This window comes from Rasamsonia emersonii (genome assembly GCF_000968595.1).
Source record: "Rasamsonia emersonii CBS 393.64 chromosome Unknown ctg1118621760648, whole genome shotgun sequence".
In the NCBI taxonomy this organism is placed as follows: Eukaryota; Fungi; Ascomycota; class Eurotiomycetes; order Eurotiales; family Trichocomaceae; genus Rasamsonia; species Rasamsonia emersonii.
This window is the reverse complement of record NW_013562838.1, coordinates 772-16,831: the sequence shown is the minus strand read 5'-3', so window position 1 is coordinate 16,831 and position 16,060 is coordinate 772. Positions and strand designations below refer to the sequence as shown.

Here is a 16,060-nt window from a genome sequence, read left to right as displayed (position 1 = left end):
ACTCATTTGCTCGGATGGACTTTGTAGGTGATCTGCGTGGAGAATACAGTGACGTGGTTTGTCCGATGATGGGCCGATGGCTAGATCCTCCGAGTCAACGTCTGTCTAGGGAGTAGATACAAGAATTAAAGTATCAGGCTATGTTGCCCTGGAGCTACAACGCAAGAGTCACGTTTTGTTCACCAGCATAACAAGATGTTGTTTTCATCCTACAGTTTGCTGCTCCTCCTGCCGGTGGCGATCTACTCGCTTTACAGGCTATTGAGGATAGGGAGACGCCATCCTCGCATGCCTCCAGGACCACCAACTGTTCCGGTGTTGGGCAATGCTCTCCAAATCCCTACAACTGGGTTGGGCAAGAAGTGAGTTGCAAGGTAGTTTTTCCATTTTAAAGATTTGTTCTAACTATCATAGATTTAAAGAATGGGCCGACACGTACGGGCCTATCTTTTCGCTGACCATCGGCCCGACGAAAATCGTCGTGCTGTGTGACCGGAGAGCGGCCAACCAGCTGCTGGACAAGAGAGGGAGCATCTACTCCGACAGGCCCTTTAACTACGTCTCTAACTATGTCACCCATGGCGATCATTTGACCCTAGAATGCCAGACGCCGTCCTGGAGAGAGAAACGTTCTGTTGTCACGCGTAATCTGAATCCAAAGAGTCTGGATGAGAAGCATTTCCGAATTCAAGAGGCTGAGTCAGAAACCCCCCAGACAACTCCCGCCTCCATGCTCTAGAGCGCAGCAAGCTGACTTGGAGAGGTCCTCAGAGCGGTCATATTTATGAACAACCTCTTAAAGGCTCCAGATCGGATCTTTGATTATGTCCGACTATATACTGTCTCCGTGGCGAGCAGCATTATCTGGGGCCAGCGAGTGGCGAGTCTGGACTCTTTCTGGTACAAGGATTTCTACGAACTGATGAACTTGGTCGGTGGCCTTCAGTCCTTTCGCAAATGTCAATGATGAATTTTACTAACCGGATCTTCACCTATAGTGGCTGGAGACACAAGAGCCCGGAGCGAATCCACCGATCGACGAATTTCCCATCCTAAAATATCTCCCTGGCTATTGGAAAAGGCGAGCAAATAAATGCCGTGCCATGATGGATGAAATGTGGGACAAAGCCCGAGCCATGGTCGACGAGCGAAGAGCCAAGGGCATCCGGCGAGACTGTTTTATTGATGACAAACTAGATGAATACAGCACCAAGGGTTGGCCCATGTCACAGCACGCGTTTAATAACCTCTTTGGTGAACTGCTTGAGGCTGGGGCAGACACAACTGCCAATCAAATCCTGACTCTTATTTTAGCATTGGCTAAAAACCCTGAGATACAGAAACGAGCACAGAAGGAAATTGATGCGGTTTGTGGCACCCAGCGGGCTCCTCTGTTCTCGGACTTTGACCGTCTCCCTTACATCAACTGTATTGTCAAGGAAGGAATGAGATGGAGGCCGACGTATGTTTTTCTGCCTTCCAGATATAGCCGGACACTTATGACAGAAGTTCTGTCTAATTAATCCACCAGAGCTTCTACCGGTCTGCCGCACATGGTCACCCAAGGTTAGAAGCCTTTTGCTCTTTCTTTCGTGACTTAAGACAGTTCATGAACGCTAACCCAAATCTGCTCCACACAGACGACGAATACGAGGGCATGCTGATTCCAAAGGGCTCAATTGTTTTCCTTGGGATCTGGGCCATGCATCACAACGAGAAAATATACCCCGACCACGACGAGTTCAACCCTGATCGGTTCCTGAACCATCCAAAACTTGCCAATGAGTATGCCGTCAGTCCTGACTACAATAACCGAGATAAGTTTACCCCTCTCTCTCCCACATGACGCTGCTTCAGGGGGTTCTAACTGTGGTAATTACATCACTACGGCTACGGCGGCGGCCGTCGAATGTGTCCAGGTATCCACCTCGCCGAGCGGAATATGTGGCGGATTACCGCGAAGCTGCTGTGGGCGTTCGATATCTCTGAGCCAGTCGATCCGGTCTCGGGGAATGTCATTCCACTGGATGTCAATGCATACAATTCCGCTATCCTGCTGTGTCCGTTGCCGTTTACCGTCAGGGTAACTCCGCGGAGCAAGGAGCATTTGGCTTGTATTCAGAGAGAGTTGGATGGTGCCTTGAAGTTCATGTCCCAGTGGGAGTGAAAATCAGACCCCTTTTGAAATTTGGGCGATAGGGTCAATATCAATATACAGGTTTTTATTTTTGCGGAGCGTAGCGAAGCAATGTATTTACTGGCAAAACTGTAAAAAAAAAAGACCACACTGCTGATTGGTTGGCGCTCTGGCTTCCAATTGGGTGCAAATTCTGGCGATCTTATTAGTTAGCTTTTTAAATGACAAAACATGCGACTTCCATCTGTTTTCTGCTTAGTGTTACAATTTAGGTATATACCTAGGTAACTGGCCCCGCAGGGAAGGGGGTTCTACGAGGTCTTCCCCCTAGAATGTTTTAGTGTCAGCGATGGAAGGCTGAACTCAGTAAGAGAAGGCTCGTATACAGACAGTATGGCTTTGATATTGACTAGACGAGGTCGCTCAGGGGGAGAGAAAGGAGTGCAGCCCCTAAGTGGGAGAAAATCCTATATAGGTGGCTTAGTGCCGGCGCAGGCGCTGATTAATGGCCAGCTGACTAAGCATATGGAGGGGGCTTTGCAGGCCTACTTGCTACGCAAGGTCTTAGGTCGTTTGCGCCCTACGAGGTATAATATACAGGTTTTATATATATATATATATATGTCTGGCTGTTTGAGATGTAGCGCGGTTAGACATATATGACAATCAAGTACGTGTATAATTGTGTTCAATTAAAACCTACCGTGGGTGTATTCGGGATACCCCACTCTCACCAAGCGCAGGTGCGGGGAACACTATTGAAGTCGGACCAATTCCTTAGTTAATTGATCTTTCAATTGTCCGAAGTCACTCCGTTGCTGGTGTCGATGTCAACCCCGCAAATCTCTCCTTTTACCAAGCTCGGTTAGAGTTTGAGTCACACGACGGTTTCTAGGGTTTTCTTCTGTTGTTGCTCATTCTTTGACAGCTCTGTGAGCTCTAAGAACGGCTTGATTCTCCTAACTAGGTGCGCGCAGGCGCTGGTGGGGTGGCCCATGCGAGCCGAAGATCTGCCTGGAGCCTCAGGCGCCAACATTCTTTATGCTAAATGCATGCATGCTGCATGGCAGGATAAATCCTAGCGATGTCATCTACATTCGAGTACAGTAAATACATACAACAGCCACTGAGGGGACACTGAAGAGCAACCGCTAGCGTCCCTATAATGGGATGCCCACCGTAAAGCCACCATCAACCGCGATGTTCACTCCTGTCACCCACTGCGCGTCATCCGAACACAGAAAAACGACCACTTTAGCAATGTCCGACGGCTCTCCCAGCCGCGGCCACGGTGTGCTCTTTCTCATTTCCGCAATGATCTTCGGGTCGTTGAAGTTGGTGCTAGATAAGGCTGTTCTCACGACGCCAGGGCACACAGCATTGACGTTGATGTAGTCCTTCGCGTGATCAAGCGCCACGTTGCGCGTCAGCATCGACAAGGCGGCTTTACTAGCCGCATAGGTTGCTTCGCCTCCGATGGCCGTGATACCCGCCGATGAGGAGATATTGACGATGCGCCCGCGAGAGCCAGACTCGTCAACGGGTTGTTTGAGGAATTGCTTGATGGCCTGTCTCATTGCTGTCGCGGGACCCTTACTGTTGATGCTCAGCATCGCGTCCCACATTTCCTCTGTCTCTTTGACGAATTCTCGCAGCGGTAGCCAGAGGCCGGCGTTGTTGACGAGGATGTTGAGCTTTCCGTATTGCTATATCCATATGTTGTCCATGTTAATAACCAACTCTTAAGAAATTGTAGAAAATGTAAGTGAGCCAGCCTATGGCCAAGCTGACCTCAACAGCAAAGTTCACGAGGGCAATGACCTCGTCGGTCTTGCCCATGTCGCATTTCTGGAAAACACTCCGCCCGCCATTCTGAATGATGACCTCGTGTGTAGGGATGTGCTTGTCGGGCTCGAACCCTTTCGCGGATGCTTCTGGTCGGAGATCGGAGCACACCACGGACGCGCCCTCTTGGGCTAGAGCAAGGGCAATGGCTCGGCCCATGCCAGATGACGAGCCGGTGACGATTGCCACACGGCCGTGAAGCCTTCCTGAGCCGTCGTTTTTGTATAGTGTAGACATTGGAGTAAAAGTGACCGAGTTCACGATTCTGGGAAAGGGGAGAAGAGGCGGGGTTAGAGAAGGGGCAAGGAGGATTATGGAAACGACTTTCCAACGGCGTTTATTTTCATGCAGATAGCTTCCATCCACTCCATAACACCATGTCCCTAACCTTTTATGCATAGCAGGTAGCGGATAACTCGGCTTAGGCTTCACGGAACAATTGCGTAGCAACTGGTGATGATCCGAAAACGTGCCGAACCCCAAACTTCGTTAGAGCTGTCCAACTCCGCAATTGTTTTATCACGTAGTAGCCGTTGGCTTAGACTCGAATATCTTCAGGATCTCTTTTATCAATTGACGCAATCAACATTCGGGCACGAGAATTGAATCTGTTGGAACGTCAACCACGAAAGATGCAGAGCAAGAAAGTCATCCAACTGATTATCTTTCCTCACCGGCCCATCCACGCCGATAAAGAGCTGGATGCCGATATCGATGGGCCACTTCAACTTCTCTTGAGGTAACGAATATCATTGTGTAGTACTATCAGGTCTCGAAAACAAGCACTGACCATTTTATGCCCGAAACAGCGCAAAAGGCCTCCTTGCCGCCTACCGAGGCCGCAAATTTGAAGAACGATTCACGAGAGTCTATCTCCTTGTTTGGGACAGTCTCGCTTCCAGCCATGGATTTTTCACGTCAGCCGCGTATGACAAATTCAACACGCACATCCAGCCCGCGCTGAAGGGTCGCAAGATCACCTGGACGCAGCATGCGGAGATTAACGCCTCCCCGCTGAGTGACACTCAACACTTTGATAGTATCCTGTCTTCGCCTGCCATTGAAGTCGCGTGGACGAAAGTGGTCGAGGGGAAGGTTTCCGGTTACTACGAACAGTTTGATAAGGTCGTCCGGCCCATCCTGAACAATGAACCTGGATGCGATGGCTTTTTTATTAGCCCCCACTTGGAGAACCCGCAGAATCAGATCCTGCTGATTAACTGGAAGAGTGTTGACGTAGGTCCACCTATTTCCTTATGTTATCTCCGTTTAGCCCATTTTGGGAATTTGTGTGCGTGAAGACAGATTAGTAATAAATCAATAACAGGCTCACCACGTCGACTTCGAGAACAAGGATACTTTCAAGCAGTGCATTGATGCACTTTATGACTATTACGGCGAATTTGTGGTTCCGTGGCATATTGTCGAGCTGAAGAAGATCTTCGGATAAAAAGGTTCGGAAAGATTGTTGACCCTTTTTTTTTGAATAAGGAAACAACATAGCTTAGCAGTGAATTAAGCGCGGAATGGGAGCTTCTGCATAGTGAAGCTATCACGAAGTAGGGTCTATGCTTGATGGCTAGTAGACGGAGTAGCAGTTCATGGACTTCGTTCTAGGGGCGATGCCGTGGAATATAGGGATCGACATGATCACAGTCTTCAAATGCTTTACACTCAAATTCTAGTTCAATTTTTGTTCTATAGGTTGCCAGGTGTAGTCGGGAGAGTTTTTAATTAGTCGCTGGAGATCCTCTTAACAAAATAAGTAAGGGAACATGTGCAGTCTACTGCGAGAACAGGGACTCAATTCATATAGAAGTTTTTTTTTTCTGCAAAACAATTGGGACTTTGACTTTCCATTTTAGGCCCGGGCCGGTACTGCTGTTTGCTCACTGGGCAGACCTATAAAGCATGGGGTGAGCTATCTCAGCTCATATTCTTTATGGTCAGCTAGAATATCTAGTTTGAAGACGAAGAAATTTCTATAACAGTACAATTATTAATAAGATAAAACAGTGAACCGCTAGATAATACTAATAGCAGAAAATATAAGTCAGTAAATGCAACAATATACATCCTATACATACAATGCAGGTTATATAACAACAACTGAGTCAAACAGAAGAACATTTGAGTCTTCAAATAGTTGATGGAGTGGAGCAAAAATACCCGACTATCTAGATACTTCTTGACAAGTTGTAGATAGCTTCAAAAATTCTATGATACAAACGCCTATAGAAATTGTGTTAACAACGACAACAAAAAAAAAGAAAAGAAAAGAAAAACGACAATCTCCCATAGGATATCTCTAGTTAATAAGTGAAGAGCATGTGTTGACCGAATACCAGTTCCAACTAATCACAATCTCCAAACAATTTTAAACGCCACACTGACCAAAATCTTTTTTTGTTGGTGGTTCAACCTTTAGACATAGGGAAAAAGTTAGAATAAGAGAAATAGGAAACGTTGATGTTTTACCCTCTTCCTCCATTTTTGGGGACCAAATCTCATTCTTCATATCTCTTCTGCCGTTTTTCCGCTTGTTGAGCCTGCGCTGTTTGATGAAGTTCTTGATGGTCCTGTTGTTTTCTCTTTTGGTCTTCCCTTTGCTTTCTTCTCACCCCTGCCTCCTTCAGACTCTTACGTTTATTGCACGCCTAAAATAAAGCTCTGTCTTTTCGATAATCTTCAAGCGAATCCCTCAATTGACGCTCCAGTGCTTCCAGAGGTAGCTTGTCTTCAAGTTCGCAAAATTTCTGACAAAAATTTTTGCTGAGGGACCTAGTGCTGTGAAAGGTTTTGATAACCTTGCCTTCTTGAAAAGGTTTGCTGAGGGAGAATACATAAGTCCATAAAGAAGGGGGGAGTTGTGTTGAGTCTGGATGGCATGTTTCTCTGGTACAGAACCACATCTCAGCCGTAAAGGTTCCCACGAGTAAACAGTTTCCATGATCCTGATCCCACCTAACAATATGAGCAGCAAGGGCATTATTAGTCTTGAAACATTGAAGAATCTCTGGGTCTGATAAGCCCCAACACAAATCTTCTTCTTTGTTGTTGTTTTCACCACTTTGCTCCTTAATGTCTATTGCAATAACCAGCTCAGTGATGTTGTCGGTTCCATACAACAAGGCCTTTGCATCTTCGAGCAGATCTTTCCTGGTGGATGAGAAAGCAACTTCAAGAGCTATCAAGGGAAGAAAGGATTCATTCTCTGTGATAGAACTGTCAGGCGCCTTAAGACTGCCTTCATATTTGCCGCTGGTAAGGCAGAATGCTAGTTGAACAAGTTAGTAACTATGTTGGATTAATCATATTATCCTGGCATCTGTTACTCACTTTTGTCCTGATAGATTGTTAGATTCACACTATCTTCCTCTTGAACCTTGCCCACTACCTCTTTAAACCAGTCACTTATGACATTAACTGTCTTTCCATGCACAGGGCCTTGTCGTGCCTCAATAATGATGTTTTCAAGGTGGGCATCATATTCAATGCCGCCCAGGTCGTTTTTGTTGCTCCAAATTATAAATTCCTCAAATTTAACCTTAGGAGTTCTATTTAGTCTGAAATCTTCCCTTGACCTGAGATTATTTGTCACATACCTTGAATTTGTCAATTACCATCCTTCCAACAATTGCATTTTGCAGAGCCTCCACAGTATCACTCTTCAGGTTCTGAATTGATTCAACCCCTTCAAGGATGTGATTGATGACATCCTGCTGAGGATCCATTCTGCATACCTGCAAAAGTTCTTCGGTCTTAGGCCTTGCTTGTTTGCACTGGTCATGACCAAGGAGAGCAGCCCCGTCAGCCTTTATCAGTTTGTCTGAGGGTTCAGACGCGGGATTGGTCTTTGTGCCAGAGAGAGGGGCCTGAGGAATTGGTTTCATGATGGACTTGAAAGTGCTTTGGCGCTTGACAAGGGTAGGTGGCAGGGCCCTTGGCGCATGACTCGACTGCTGGCCATTCTCACGAGTCGACAGAAATGCAGGAGGTAAAAGGGAGAGAGTTTTTGTGTCACCAATGACCTCTGTCATTATCCCTTGGCTGTTACTATGAGGGGTCTAGAACCTTGGTCAAAGATGCCAATATGATGAATATAAGCCTGGGGATTTGTTCCGCAACTGATGAAAAAGAGGAATCTATACCATTGGCCTTCTATAGCAGAGCCTATGATGGCAAGTAATAGATGGGTGAGGTTATATATCTTGTAATCATACTGCTCTTGTCTCTCTTCTTTTATTTATCTTACTGGTCTGTGTATACCGATAGAAAGCTTCTAAGCCTGGGGAGAGCTGCATATGAGACAGAGAGCCTGTTTGAAGGCCTTTTTTTTTGTTTTCCAAAAGAAGAAACAACTCTACAATTACAAAAATAAAGAAGACAGTGGTCATGGAACAAAGACTGTCTTGAACCAATTTTCTCACTACACCGGTCAACATCTGCCGTCCATGTATCCACATTGAATAAAGAAACGGTCCTCTTTATTCAAAAGCCCTGTGACCTATAGGTAGGATTCCCAGCATCCCTCCCAAAAAAAAGAAAGAAACCTGGTCTGGTCCTGGAACTAAATCAAGACATTGGGTGTGTAATAAGGTGCCGCTTCAGAGTCACATCCTCAAAATCAAGAGTTCCATGGCTGGTCTAATGCCAGCTTCTTGAGCATTCATTTACAACTTTGCCTCCAACTTGCGGTGTATGAAGGACTCGGCCGTCTGAGGCCCTTCTAATGCTCCCACCCTTCTCCCTTCCCGGTTCCAACCCGTCTCATCAAATTTCGTAGGGAAGCTAGCGAGGAAAGGAGATTATAGGCTGGGAAGGCGACGATAATATAACTTCAATAGATACGCGTAATACAGATAACTAAATCCCAACATATATACAAAAGAAACCCGCGACGTAATATAGAATAGAGCTATCCCTGCTTACCACGCCCGTGTATACCTAGCGAAAAGCCTCTCAGTAGCTCATTCCCTTCCCATTGTCGTTTAAAGAAGTTAATCACCATGCGGAACCATGGTTGAATATCATAGAAATCCTTGCCCGATGCCCCTGTCGGAGGGCTTTCTCTCCTCAACCATTCCCCCAGTATCCCCGACAATCCTACGCTATGGAAAGTTGGTATACAAAGCGCTAGCCTCGGTTTCCCGCTTCCCCGTAGCAGATCATGTCGGCTCAAGCCTGTCTCCACATCAATCCAACCCACCCTAGAGCATGACAAGTTGGCAGCACTGGCTTTCGCAGCGTGGCGCGGCAGTTGCCTCAGGAGCCCAAGCTCAGCCAGGTGCGACATAAACCGAAGATAATCCATTATCTTCCTTCATACTTCTGAAACTTGGAAAGCATAAGCCAACACATTTAGTGTTACAGCCTCAACTCACTGTTATATTCTGACCGTATCTGCTCCAGGAAAGAGTTTGAATCTAATTTGCAAGGCTAACAACAGCTCAAGGCTAACAGACGACAATCGCTCTCTCCGATATGTAAAAATAGTGTCAATAGACAAGAACAAAACTGTGTATGAAATTTCTGGCAATGGTAGGTTAACTAGGCCAATTATTGAAGGGATGAAAATCCCCAAGATACGCTGAAAGCAAGACAGCATACAATGGGAATCCTGAGGGAATGACTTATGTGTTCCTAGTCGATCTCCACGCCTGCCTCGTGGCTGGGCTGTGAAGAGCGGCTGGCGGAAGTGAGGCTAACATGGAGGCACCTGACATGTTCACAGCTACAGCAAGTGTCATGTTGGTAATCAGGCTGCGAAAGCCGATAATATGATCAACAAAACGGTATTAATTGTTCTCTATATTCTTTGGAGGGCTCTAGGTCACGCAACATTAGTGATGGGGATTATACCGGGGAGTTCCAACACTTAGATCAGCAATCGTCCTTTGCCAAGTCACCAAGCCACCTGCAATAATCTTATACCTCTATTGCGTTATCTTATCCTGTGTTCGCACACGTACTGCAAGGAGGTATTAGATGGTCACATCGAGTGGAAGAACTGCGCGGCGGTTGTTTATAAGGTCTGTTATTTTACGGAAACCCAAGGGAATAAATGCTGGATGTAAGATTTGGAGGAAGAAATTGATCTGTTGATAGTCTTGCACCAGAAGCATTTTTTCTGAGATCAAGTTAGGGTCTTTCTTTTGAACTAGAATCGACAGGCGCCGGTGATTATTATTTGTTGGATCCGCTAAAGACGCTCTTTCAGCTATCTATAAATACAAAAAGAACCCTGCAGGCAAAGTTCTTCTGTCTCTTTCGGAAACTCTCATTTTCAGTTGCCGTTTCGCAGTTAAGTTATAGCATTACATAGGGGAGATGACCTTCCAGCTCGTCGCCAATGTCCAACTCGAAAAACGGCTGCTCACAGCGGAGGAGTTGCGAGAGATGTGGGGGCTAGATGCCGTTCAGATGCCGAAAACCATTCCAGTCACAGAGTTACACTGGCAATACTGTCTAGGCAAAGTGCTGTGGTGTATCTTCGAAGGCGAGGGTGATGCAGACATCATCCTGGGCCGGTCCCTCCAGATCGAGGCAGAACGAAGATTCCCTGAGTTTCATCACACGCCAGAACCGCTCCGTGACCTAATCAAACATTGTACCGCTGGAGCTCGCGAATGGAAGGATGGGCCGATGGGGATCGTCCGTCGAGGAGGGAAAGTCTATCCACTCGGTCGTTCCGGTGTCAATGGCGAACCGGTGGCCACGTTGGAAGAAACGAAACAAGCCATTCAGCCGTTCTGGCAGCGTGAGGTGACTAAAGCAGAGCAGTTTGTCCTGGCGAAAATAGCATACGACACGGGAACTGCCCGCGAGACCGATGTGGAACTACTAGATTATCTAAGACGGCCAACGCTGAGGGAAGTACTGGATACTTTGAATGGATTTTCCTTGCCAGCATTGTAAAGTGGCAGGGGCATGGTGAATGGAAAACTCTTCAAGATTGTCGGCTTCGGTTTGCTTACTTGTCTCATCGTGTTTCCTTTCTATCTAAACTCTACTGCTGCCCATTCAAAAATCTGGAACTTTTTTTTCTTTTACAAAACCGCGACCGAGGTTCCTGTTTGATCGTTCAAAGTAACATTATCATGATAGGTAAGGATAGCCGTTAAGGATGTTAATTCCATGTCAAGAGCGGTAAAACTAGCATTGGAAACTTGCTAGTCAGAAGGGAAGGAGAGTGGGAGAAAGCACTGAGAGATCAAAGAAAATGACTCGACTCCGAGGTTGCCGGCATGAACACGACTCAAAACTGGCATACATGGACCAACAGAAAGAGAAGAATGACCACCAAGGCCCCTGATCATTATCCGTGACTACTGACTGTCAAACCTAACCGCAACTCGTGGAAAATACCACCACAGGAGGTTGAGGAGGAGGGCTATTAGGCTCTGGGCTATCACGCTCTGAGTCAGGAGAGTCTCGCTCCATCCCAAACGGGTCATGATCCCAATAATTGCGAACCTCACGGAGTGGCGCAAATATAGGATCCCACGGCAGCCACAGAGATTTTGGCAAGTCCCATGATTTCTCCGGGTTATGCAGCCACAGGCGCATCAGGTAGCGTTTGCTGTCGGCGCTGTCGGTGAATGACTTTCGACTGTGCAGGATGGCAAAGTTGTTCAGGAACAACATGTCTCCAGCACGTAGATCGATCTCAAGGGAGTTCAGCCAGTTTGCATTATTCTTGAATGGAGTGGAGTGAAGAATCTTTCTTCGCTCGTTTTCAGTACACCTACGTATCATGCACCCAGACGTGGTTCTCTTCCGTACCATGGTTGATCCCCTCACTTCCAAGCCCTACAAGATGCTGGATCCGGATTTCACCATCCTGAACCCGATCAGGTCCTGGAACAGCTCCAACGTCATTGAGCTCACTCAGGGATACGGGGCACCTCTACAACTCTGTCCACAGCTTTTCTCCAGCAAATTTGGAATCGGATAATATACCTCCATCTGCGCAGAGTATGTTCAAGCATCCTTATGGGCTAGTCAACCTCGACGAGGCCGAGCAAGAAATCCGACAATTTGTCTCGAAGAGGCTTCGTGACTACTTCACTCAAAAAAGTGGATCAGTCAGAGCCGATTACCACGCTTATCTTCAAGATGGCGTTTACGATCAGGAATCAAGTGAATGTTGGTTTTTCTTTTCTTTATTTCTCTTTTTTCTTTTTTTGCTCTTGGCCCTATGCGAATGACTTGACCACCTCCCGACACCATCGAGTAGACAAATCTCCTCCAAGACGTCCTTCAATTATGGGTCACTGCACGCTTCATTGAAGGCGGCTGGCGTTTTACCGGAACAGAGACACTTGGCCTCGCAGCAGACGGTGCAGGCAATATCCCACTGACATTTTCACCCATCATCGACTATCAAATGTCTGCCATTATTGTACAACGACTGCTCCTGCCTCTTCGAGGACGAGTTCTCCGAGAGCTCCAACGACTAACGCTTCAAAAGAAGCCGACTAACTGGCTTGTAATTTTTCTGTCGAGCTTCATCCAGCTGCACAGCTACGAGCTTCTTATGAAACAACAGAGAAATTTTGCTTTGAGGCGGAATGCACCTGTAGGAATCCTTTCTTAGAGAAGAAAAGGTCACCAAGAACGACGCTAACGTGACTCTAGGTTCGGTACTCCAACATGAGTCTTGTTCGTAGCATCCACGCCGGTGCGAAGACAATCCTGGCTCATTTCCACTACCTGAACAAAGGCCAGGCGCCCTTTGAGCTGGACTGGAGCTTGCCCGAGGTTCCGAGAGAAGTGGCCAAATCGCTGAGCTGGACACAGACAAAGTGAAATTCATCCGTTTTATCGTGGGTGAAGTGCGTAAACAAGGTAAGTGAGCAGAGTAGATTTCATTCATTCAGCAAATATTTGAAGCGAAATAGCTCACATTATCATCATGTCTTATAGCAACCCATTTCGCATCCCTTACGGCTTGTCACATCTATGACACCGACCATTGGTTTACAAGTCAGTTGTTTGTTTCTAAATGGACACCGCCAGACACGCTCGAGCATTCGCCACCTGCATAAATTGCTGTATCGAACCGGTCGGGGTAAGCCCCGTCGGGCAATGGGATCACCGTCGCCAGTGGGCGGTGACGGGCCGCAAGAGCGAGGTTAGATATACTAAAATGGTCCTATAGGTCTATAGTTTATAGTTTATTGTATGTATGTACAAATGGTTCAGATTATAACCTTTCTTCCTGCTCCCCGGGTCATCATTATTATAAAACTAGGATGTCAGTATTGTTATAGTGAGACATTATTTAATACTCACGACTTTCATTGCACAGCATGTGTCATTGGATCGTGTTTTATTGCAGCCGGCTATTTATTCCTGTGCTAAGACATAGCTTGTATTACTCCAACTGTTTCATATGTTTCCTAAAATCGAACCTACACCTTCGGCAGAGTCACTCGCAACGCCCGTGGCGAGACACTGACCGCATTGCCTGTCGCATTCAACTCGAAGAGAAATTCATCGACGCCAACACTGCCGTAGACCAGGCCATCCACCTCCGCCCAGGTGAAGCACGCTTGCGTAAACGGTCCGATACCCCCCGACGAAAGAGGCTGGATGACGGCTCGGAACGAGATTCGGGATGATGATGGGTCTTGCAGTCCGGTCGGATAGAGTCGAATGCTCAGATCCTTTGCTGACGTAACACCATACGGCACCGCCAACGAAGCGAACATATCGGTCGAGTTGCTGATCCACCGGTCAACGTTCAGCCCCGGTCCATCGTCCACGGTGATGGTGATAGATGAATTGAGCCCGGACGTCACGGCGTATGTTCCACTGAAGGACCGGTTTGCCTCTTCCTTGCCTGCTTGCTCGAGGGCTGGAATGATATTGGCGGCGATGATGTCCGAGAAGATTAACGGGATGGATGTCGAGTCCCCTCCCGCAGCGAGGATGGTGAAGCCAACGTTATAATCCGGGATCAGGGCTGTAATAGCCGCGTACACTCCTACATCGCCGCTCTTGGTGTATAGGTCGACCGTGCGGCCGCTTTCTTGGAAGGAGAAAATCTCCCATGGAGCTCCTACCCCGGCGCCCAAGGAAGTCGAATAGGTCGCAGGCTTCATCCACCGTCTCGTCAGGGCGGGAGGGAGCAGGGTATTGCTTAGGATGGCGCGGCCCAGGGTCGACATATCCTTGGTGGACGAGTAGATAGATCCTGCACTGGAGAGGATGTGAGCAAAAGTATGAACTGCCTGAAATTTCTAGGAACAACAAAACTTACGGCCCTTCATCCCCGAGGTCTAGATTCCATCCGCTGGCAGTGTCATTAATAGGGATGACCCCATACTTGTCGTCTGGGGTGGTATAACTGGAGCGGCTCAGGTTGAGCGGCCGGATAATATCCTCCAACAGAATCGAAGCATAGGTCTGATTGGCGATGTCCTCAAGAACGTATCCCAGGATTTGAAACGCCGCGTTCGAATAGATGGGAGTCGATGAGGTGGGGACCACCGGATGTCTTTTGAGCAACCCCTGAAAGAACTCTACGTTCAGTTTTCCAGTTAGTTTGTATGGTCTGATGGATTCATTCATGGATAGAACATACGAGCCCTGTCGCACGGCGTCACACCACTGCACGGCGGGATTTCGGACGGTGCAAGTGGCGGCAAACCAGGTATTGTCGAACCTGAACCTGGAAGTGATGTATCGAAAAAAGCGTCTGCAGAAGAAGATTTCAGCAATGGACTGGGAAGCAAAGGACTAGGGACTACGAACAGTCTCGGGCCACTCCAGCCAGCTGGCTCGCCAACTCCCCAATCGTCACCTCCTCCCAGCGCACAAAGTCAATCGGATCCTGCCTTTCCGTTGCATTTCCTGTAATGTCTGCTGCAGCGACGCGCAGTTCGGTGATATATTTGGTGACTGGGTCATTGAAGCTCCCTTCGTCACGGGCCTCGATGAGGTAAAGGAGGACAGTCCATAGTTTGGAGAGACTGCCAATCCGAAAGACGCTATTCTCGTCTACTGTCTTGACGCCACTGGTAGCATTGGCTAGAGATGGCGCCGTGTAGTAGTACTGGAACAGAGGTTCGGGCTCGTTGACAGAGAAGACCTCGACGGTGAAGGACGTCTTATTGGCATCAAAGAAGACTGAACCAGTTGCTGAGGAGTTTCTTCCTGGTTGTGCATAGTTGGTAAGCACGTTGGTGATGTTTGCTTTGGCCGTGGCAAAGGCTGCACTGGTTGACAGGTTGGTTGGAGCCGGATACGCCGGTCCTAGCAGTGGGCAGTAATTAACATTGGTGAGTCCTTGTGCTGCTGTGACGAGAACGGCAAGAAAGATGGCAAGCGATGTCAGAACTGAATCCATATTCTGTGAGCAGTCTACTTGCTAGACAGCCTCCAATGTCTCGGAAAGATGGTAGTCTGCATAATAGTGAGGGTGAGAAAGTATTGAAGTCAGAGGGAACTGGGTAAAGTGAGTCATATTGCATGCACATTTCTCCTGCTCTAGTATATTTAATTCACCAGTTCGTTCCTTTATGTTGTCAGCTAAGGCTGTATATTCACTGCCCAACAGAGAGAGTACATAATTTCCAATAGATATGCCATTGGTCAGAGACAAAGTAATCAGCGTAATTTCCGGCAGTCGCCGACGCGTCTTTTAAATCCAGCCAGTACTTTCGTTACACAACCAAATGAAAAAGCTTGTTATCAAGAAGGCAGGATCTTATTCGCCGTGGAGGCATTAAAACGAGGTCCAATTTAACTCCCTAGGCTGCAGCAATTATGTACTGTGCAACATCCCTTGCGTTACAGTGGCTTAAAGGGGAAACAATGCAAGCCAAACCTAGTTAAAGAAGCAAAACTGACTTCTCCTAATGATAAGCGAGGAAGCCCTCCAAGACATAATAGTGTATCACAAATAGCTAATATTCTTCTTGCTAGTGGAGTTAATAAGAATCACTGTTACATTCGTGTACAGATCTATACCTCGGTGGATATCCAAATCTTGGAGCCTAGGGCAATTTACATGCGGGACGAAGGAGTGGAGAACCGTTGTAAGCCCCGCTTAGCAACGTTATCAGAATT

General features: G+C 47.3%; 8 protein-coding genes across 8 annotated transcripts; 4 read left to right on the top strand and 4 right to left on the bottom strand.

The window, feature by feature from the left end:
• Positions 1–195: 195 nt before the first annotated feature.
• T310_8093 (Cytochrome P450 oxidoreductase) lies at positions 196–739 on the top strand (the record flags this gene model as incomplete). The annotated part of the gene is made up of 2 exons (XM_013469131.1): positions 196–362; positions 415–739. 2 exons carry the CDS (start codon positions 196–198, stop codon positions 737–739), a joined length of 492 nt encoding a protein of 163 aa, XP_013324585.1.
• A 397-nt stretch (positions 740–1,136) lies between these two features.
• T310_8092 (uncharacterized protein) lies at positions 1,137–1,846 on the top strand (the record flags this gene model as incomplete). Its single annotated transcript, XM_013469130.1, has 3 exons — positions 1,137–1,462; positions 1,532–1,566; positions 1,641–1,846. The coding sequence occupies 3 exons, from the start codon at positions 1,137–1,139 to the stop codon at positions 1,844–1,846; spliced, it is 567 nt and encodes a 188-aa protein (XP_013324584.1).
• Positions 1,847–3,297: 1,451 nt separating this feature from the next.
• T310_8091 (Short chain dehydrogenase/reductase family oxidoreductase) lies at positions 3,298–4,219 on the bottom strand (the record flags this gene model as incomplete). The annotated part of the gene is made up of 2 exons (XM_013469129.1): positions 3,298–3,843; positions 3,929–4,219. 2 exons carry the CDS (start codon positions 4,217–4,219, stop codon positions 3,298–3,300), a joined length of 837 nt encoding a protein of 278 aa, XP_013324583.1.
• A 395-nt stretch (positions 4,220–4,614) lies between these two features.
• T310_8090 (uncharacterized protein) lies at positions 4,615–5,432 on the top strand (the record flags this gene model as incomplete). The annotated part of the gene is made up of 3 exons (XM_013469128.1): positions 4,615–4,721; positions 4,792–5,218; positions 5,310–5,432. The coding sequence occupies 3 exons, from the start codon at positions 4,615–4,617 to the stop codon at positions 5,430–5,432; spliced, it is 657 nt and encodes a 218-aa protein (XP_013324582.1).
• A 1,207-nt stretch (positions 5,433–6,639) lies between these two features.
• Positions 6,640–8,022, bottom strand: T310_8089 (uncharacterized protein; the record flags this gene model as incomplete). Its single annotated transcript, XM_013469127.1, has 3 exons — positions 6,640–7,259; positions 7,322–7,529; positions 7,588–8,022. 3 exons carry the CDS (start codon positions 8,020–8,022, stop codon positions 6,640–6,642), a joined length of 1,263 nt encoding a protein of 420 aa, XP_013324581.1.
• Positions 8,023–10,312: 2,290 nt separating this feature from the next.
• Positions 10,313–10,900, top strand: T310_8088 (uncharacterized protein; the record flags this gene model as incomplete). The annotated part of the gene is made up of 1 exon (XM_013469126.1): positions 10,313–10,900. The coding sequence occupies one exon, from the start codon at positions 10,313–10,315 to the stop codon at positions 10,898–10,900; it is 588 nt and encodes a 195-aa protein (XP_013324580.1).
• A 426-nt stretch (positions 10,901–11,326) lies between these two features.
• T310_8087 (TfdA family oxidoreductase) lies at positions 11,327–11,770 on the bottom strand (the record flags this gene model as incomplete). The annotated part of the gene is made up of 2 exons (XM_013469125.1): positions 11,327–11,704; positions 11,768–11,770. The coding sequence occupies 2 exons, from the start codon at positions 11,768–11,770 to the stop codon at positions 11,327–11,329; spliced, it is 381 nt and encodes a 126-aa protein (XP_013324579.1).
• Positions 11,771–12,971: 1,201 nt separating this feature from the next.
• T310_8086 (uncharacterized protein) lies at positions 12,972–15,338 on the bottom strand (the record flags this gene model as incomplete). Its single annotated transcript, XM_013469124.1, has 6 exons — positions 12,972–13,139; positions 13,198–13,234; positions 13,403–14,188; positions 14,250–14,511; positions 14,574–14,687; positions 14,744–15,338. 6 exons carry the CDS (start codon positions 15,336–15,338, stop codon positions 12,972–12,974), a joined length of 1,962 nt encoding a protein of 653 aa, XP_013324578.1.
• Positions 15,339–16,060: the final 722 nt, after the last annotated feature.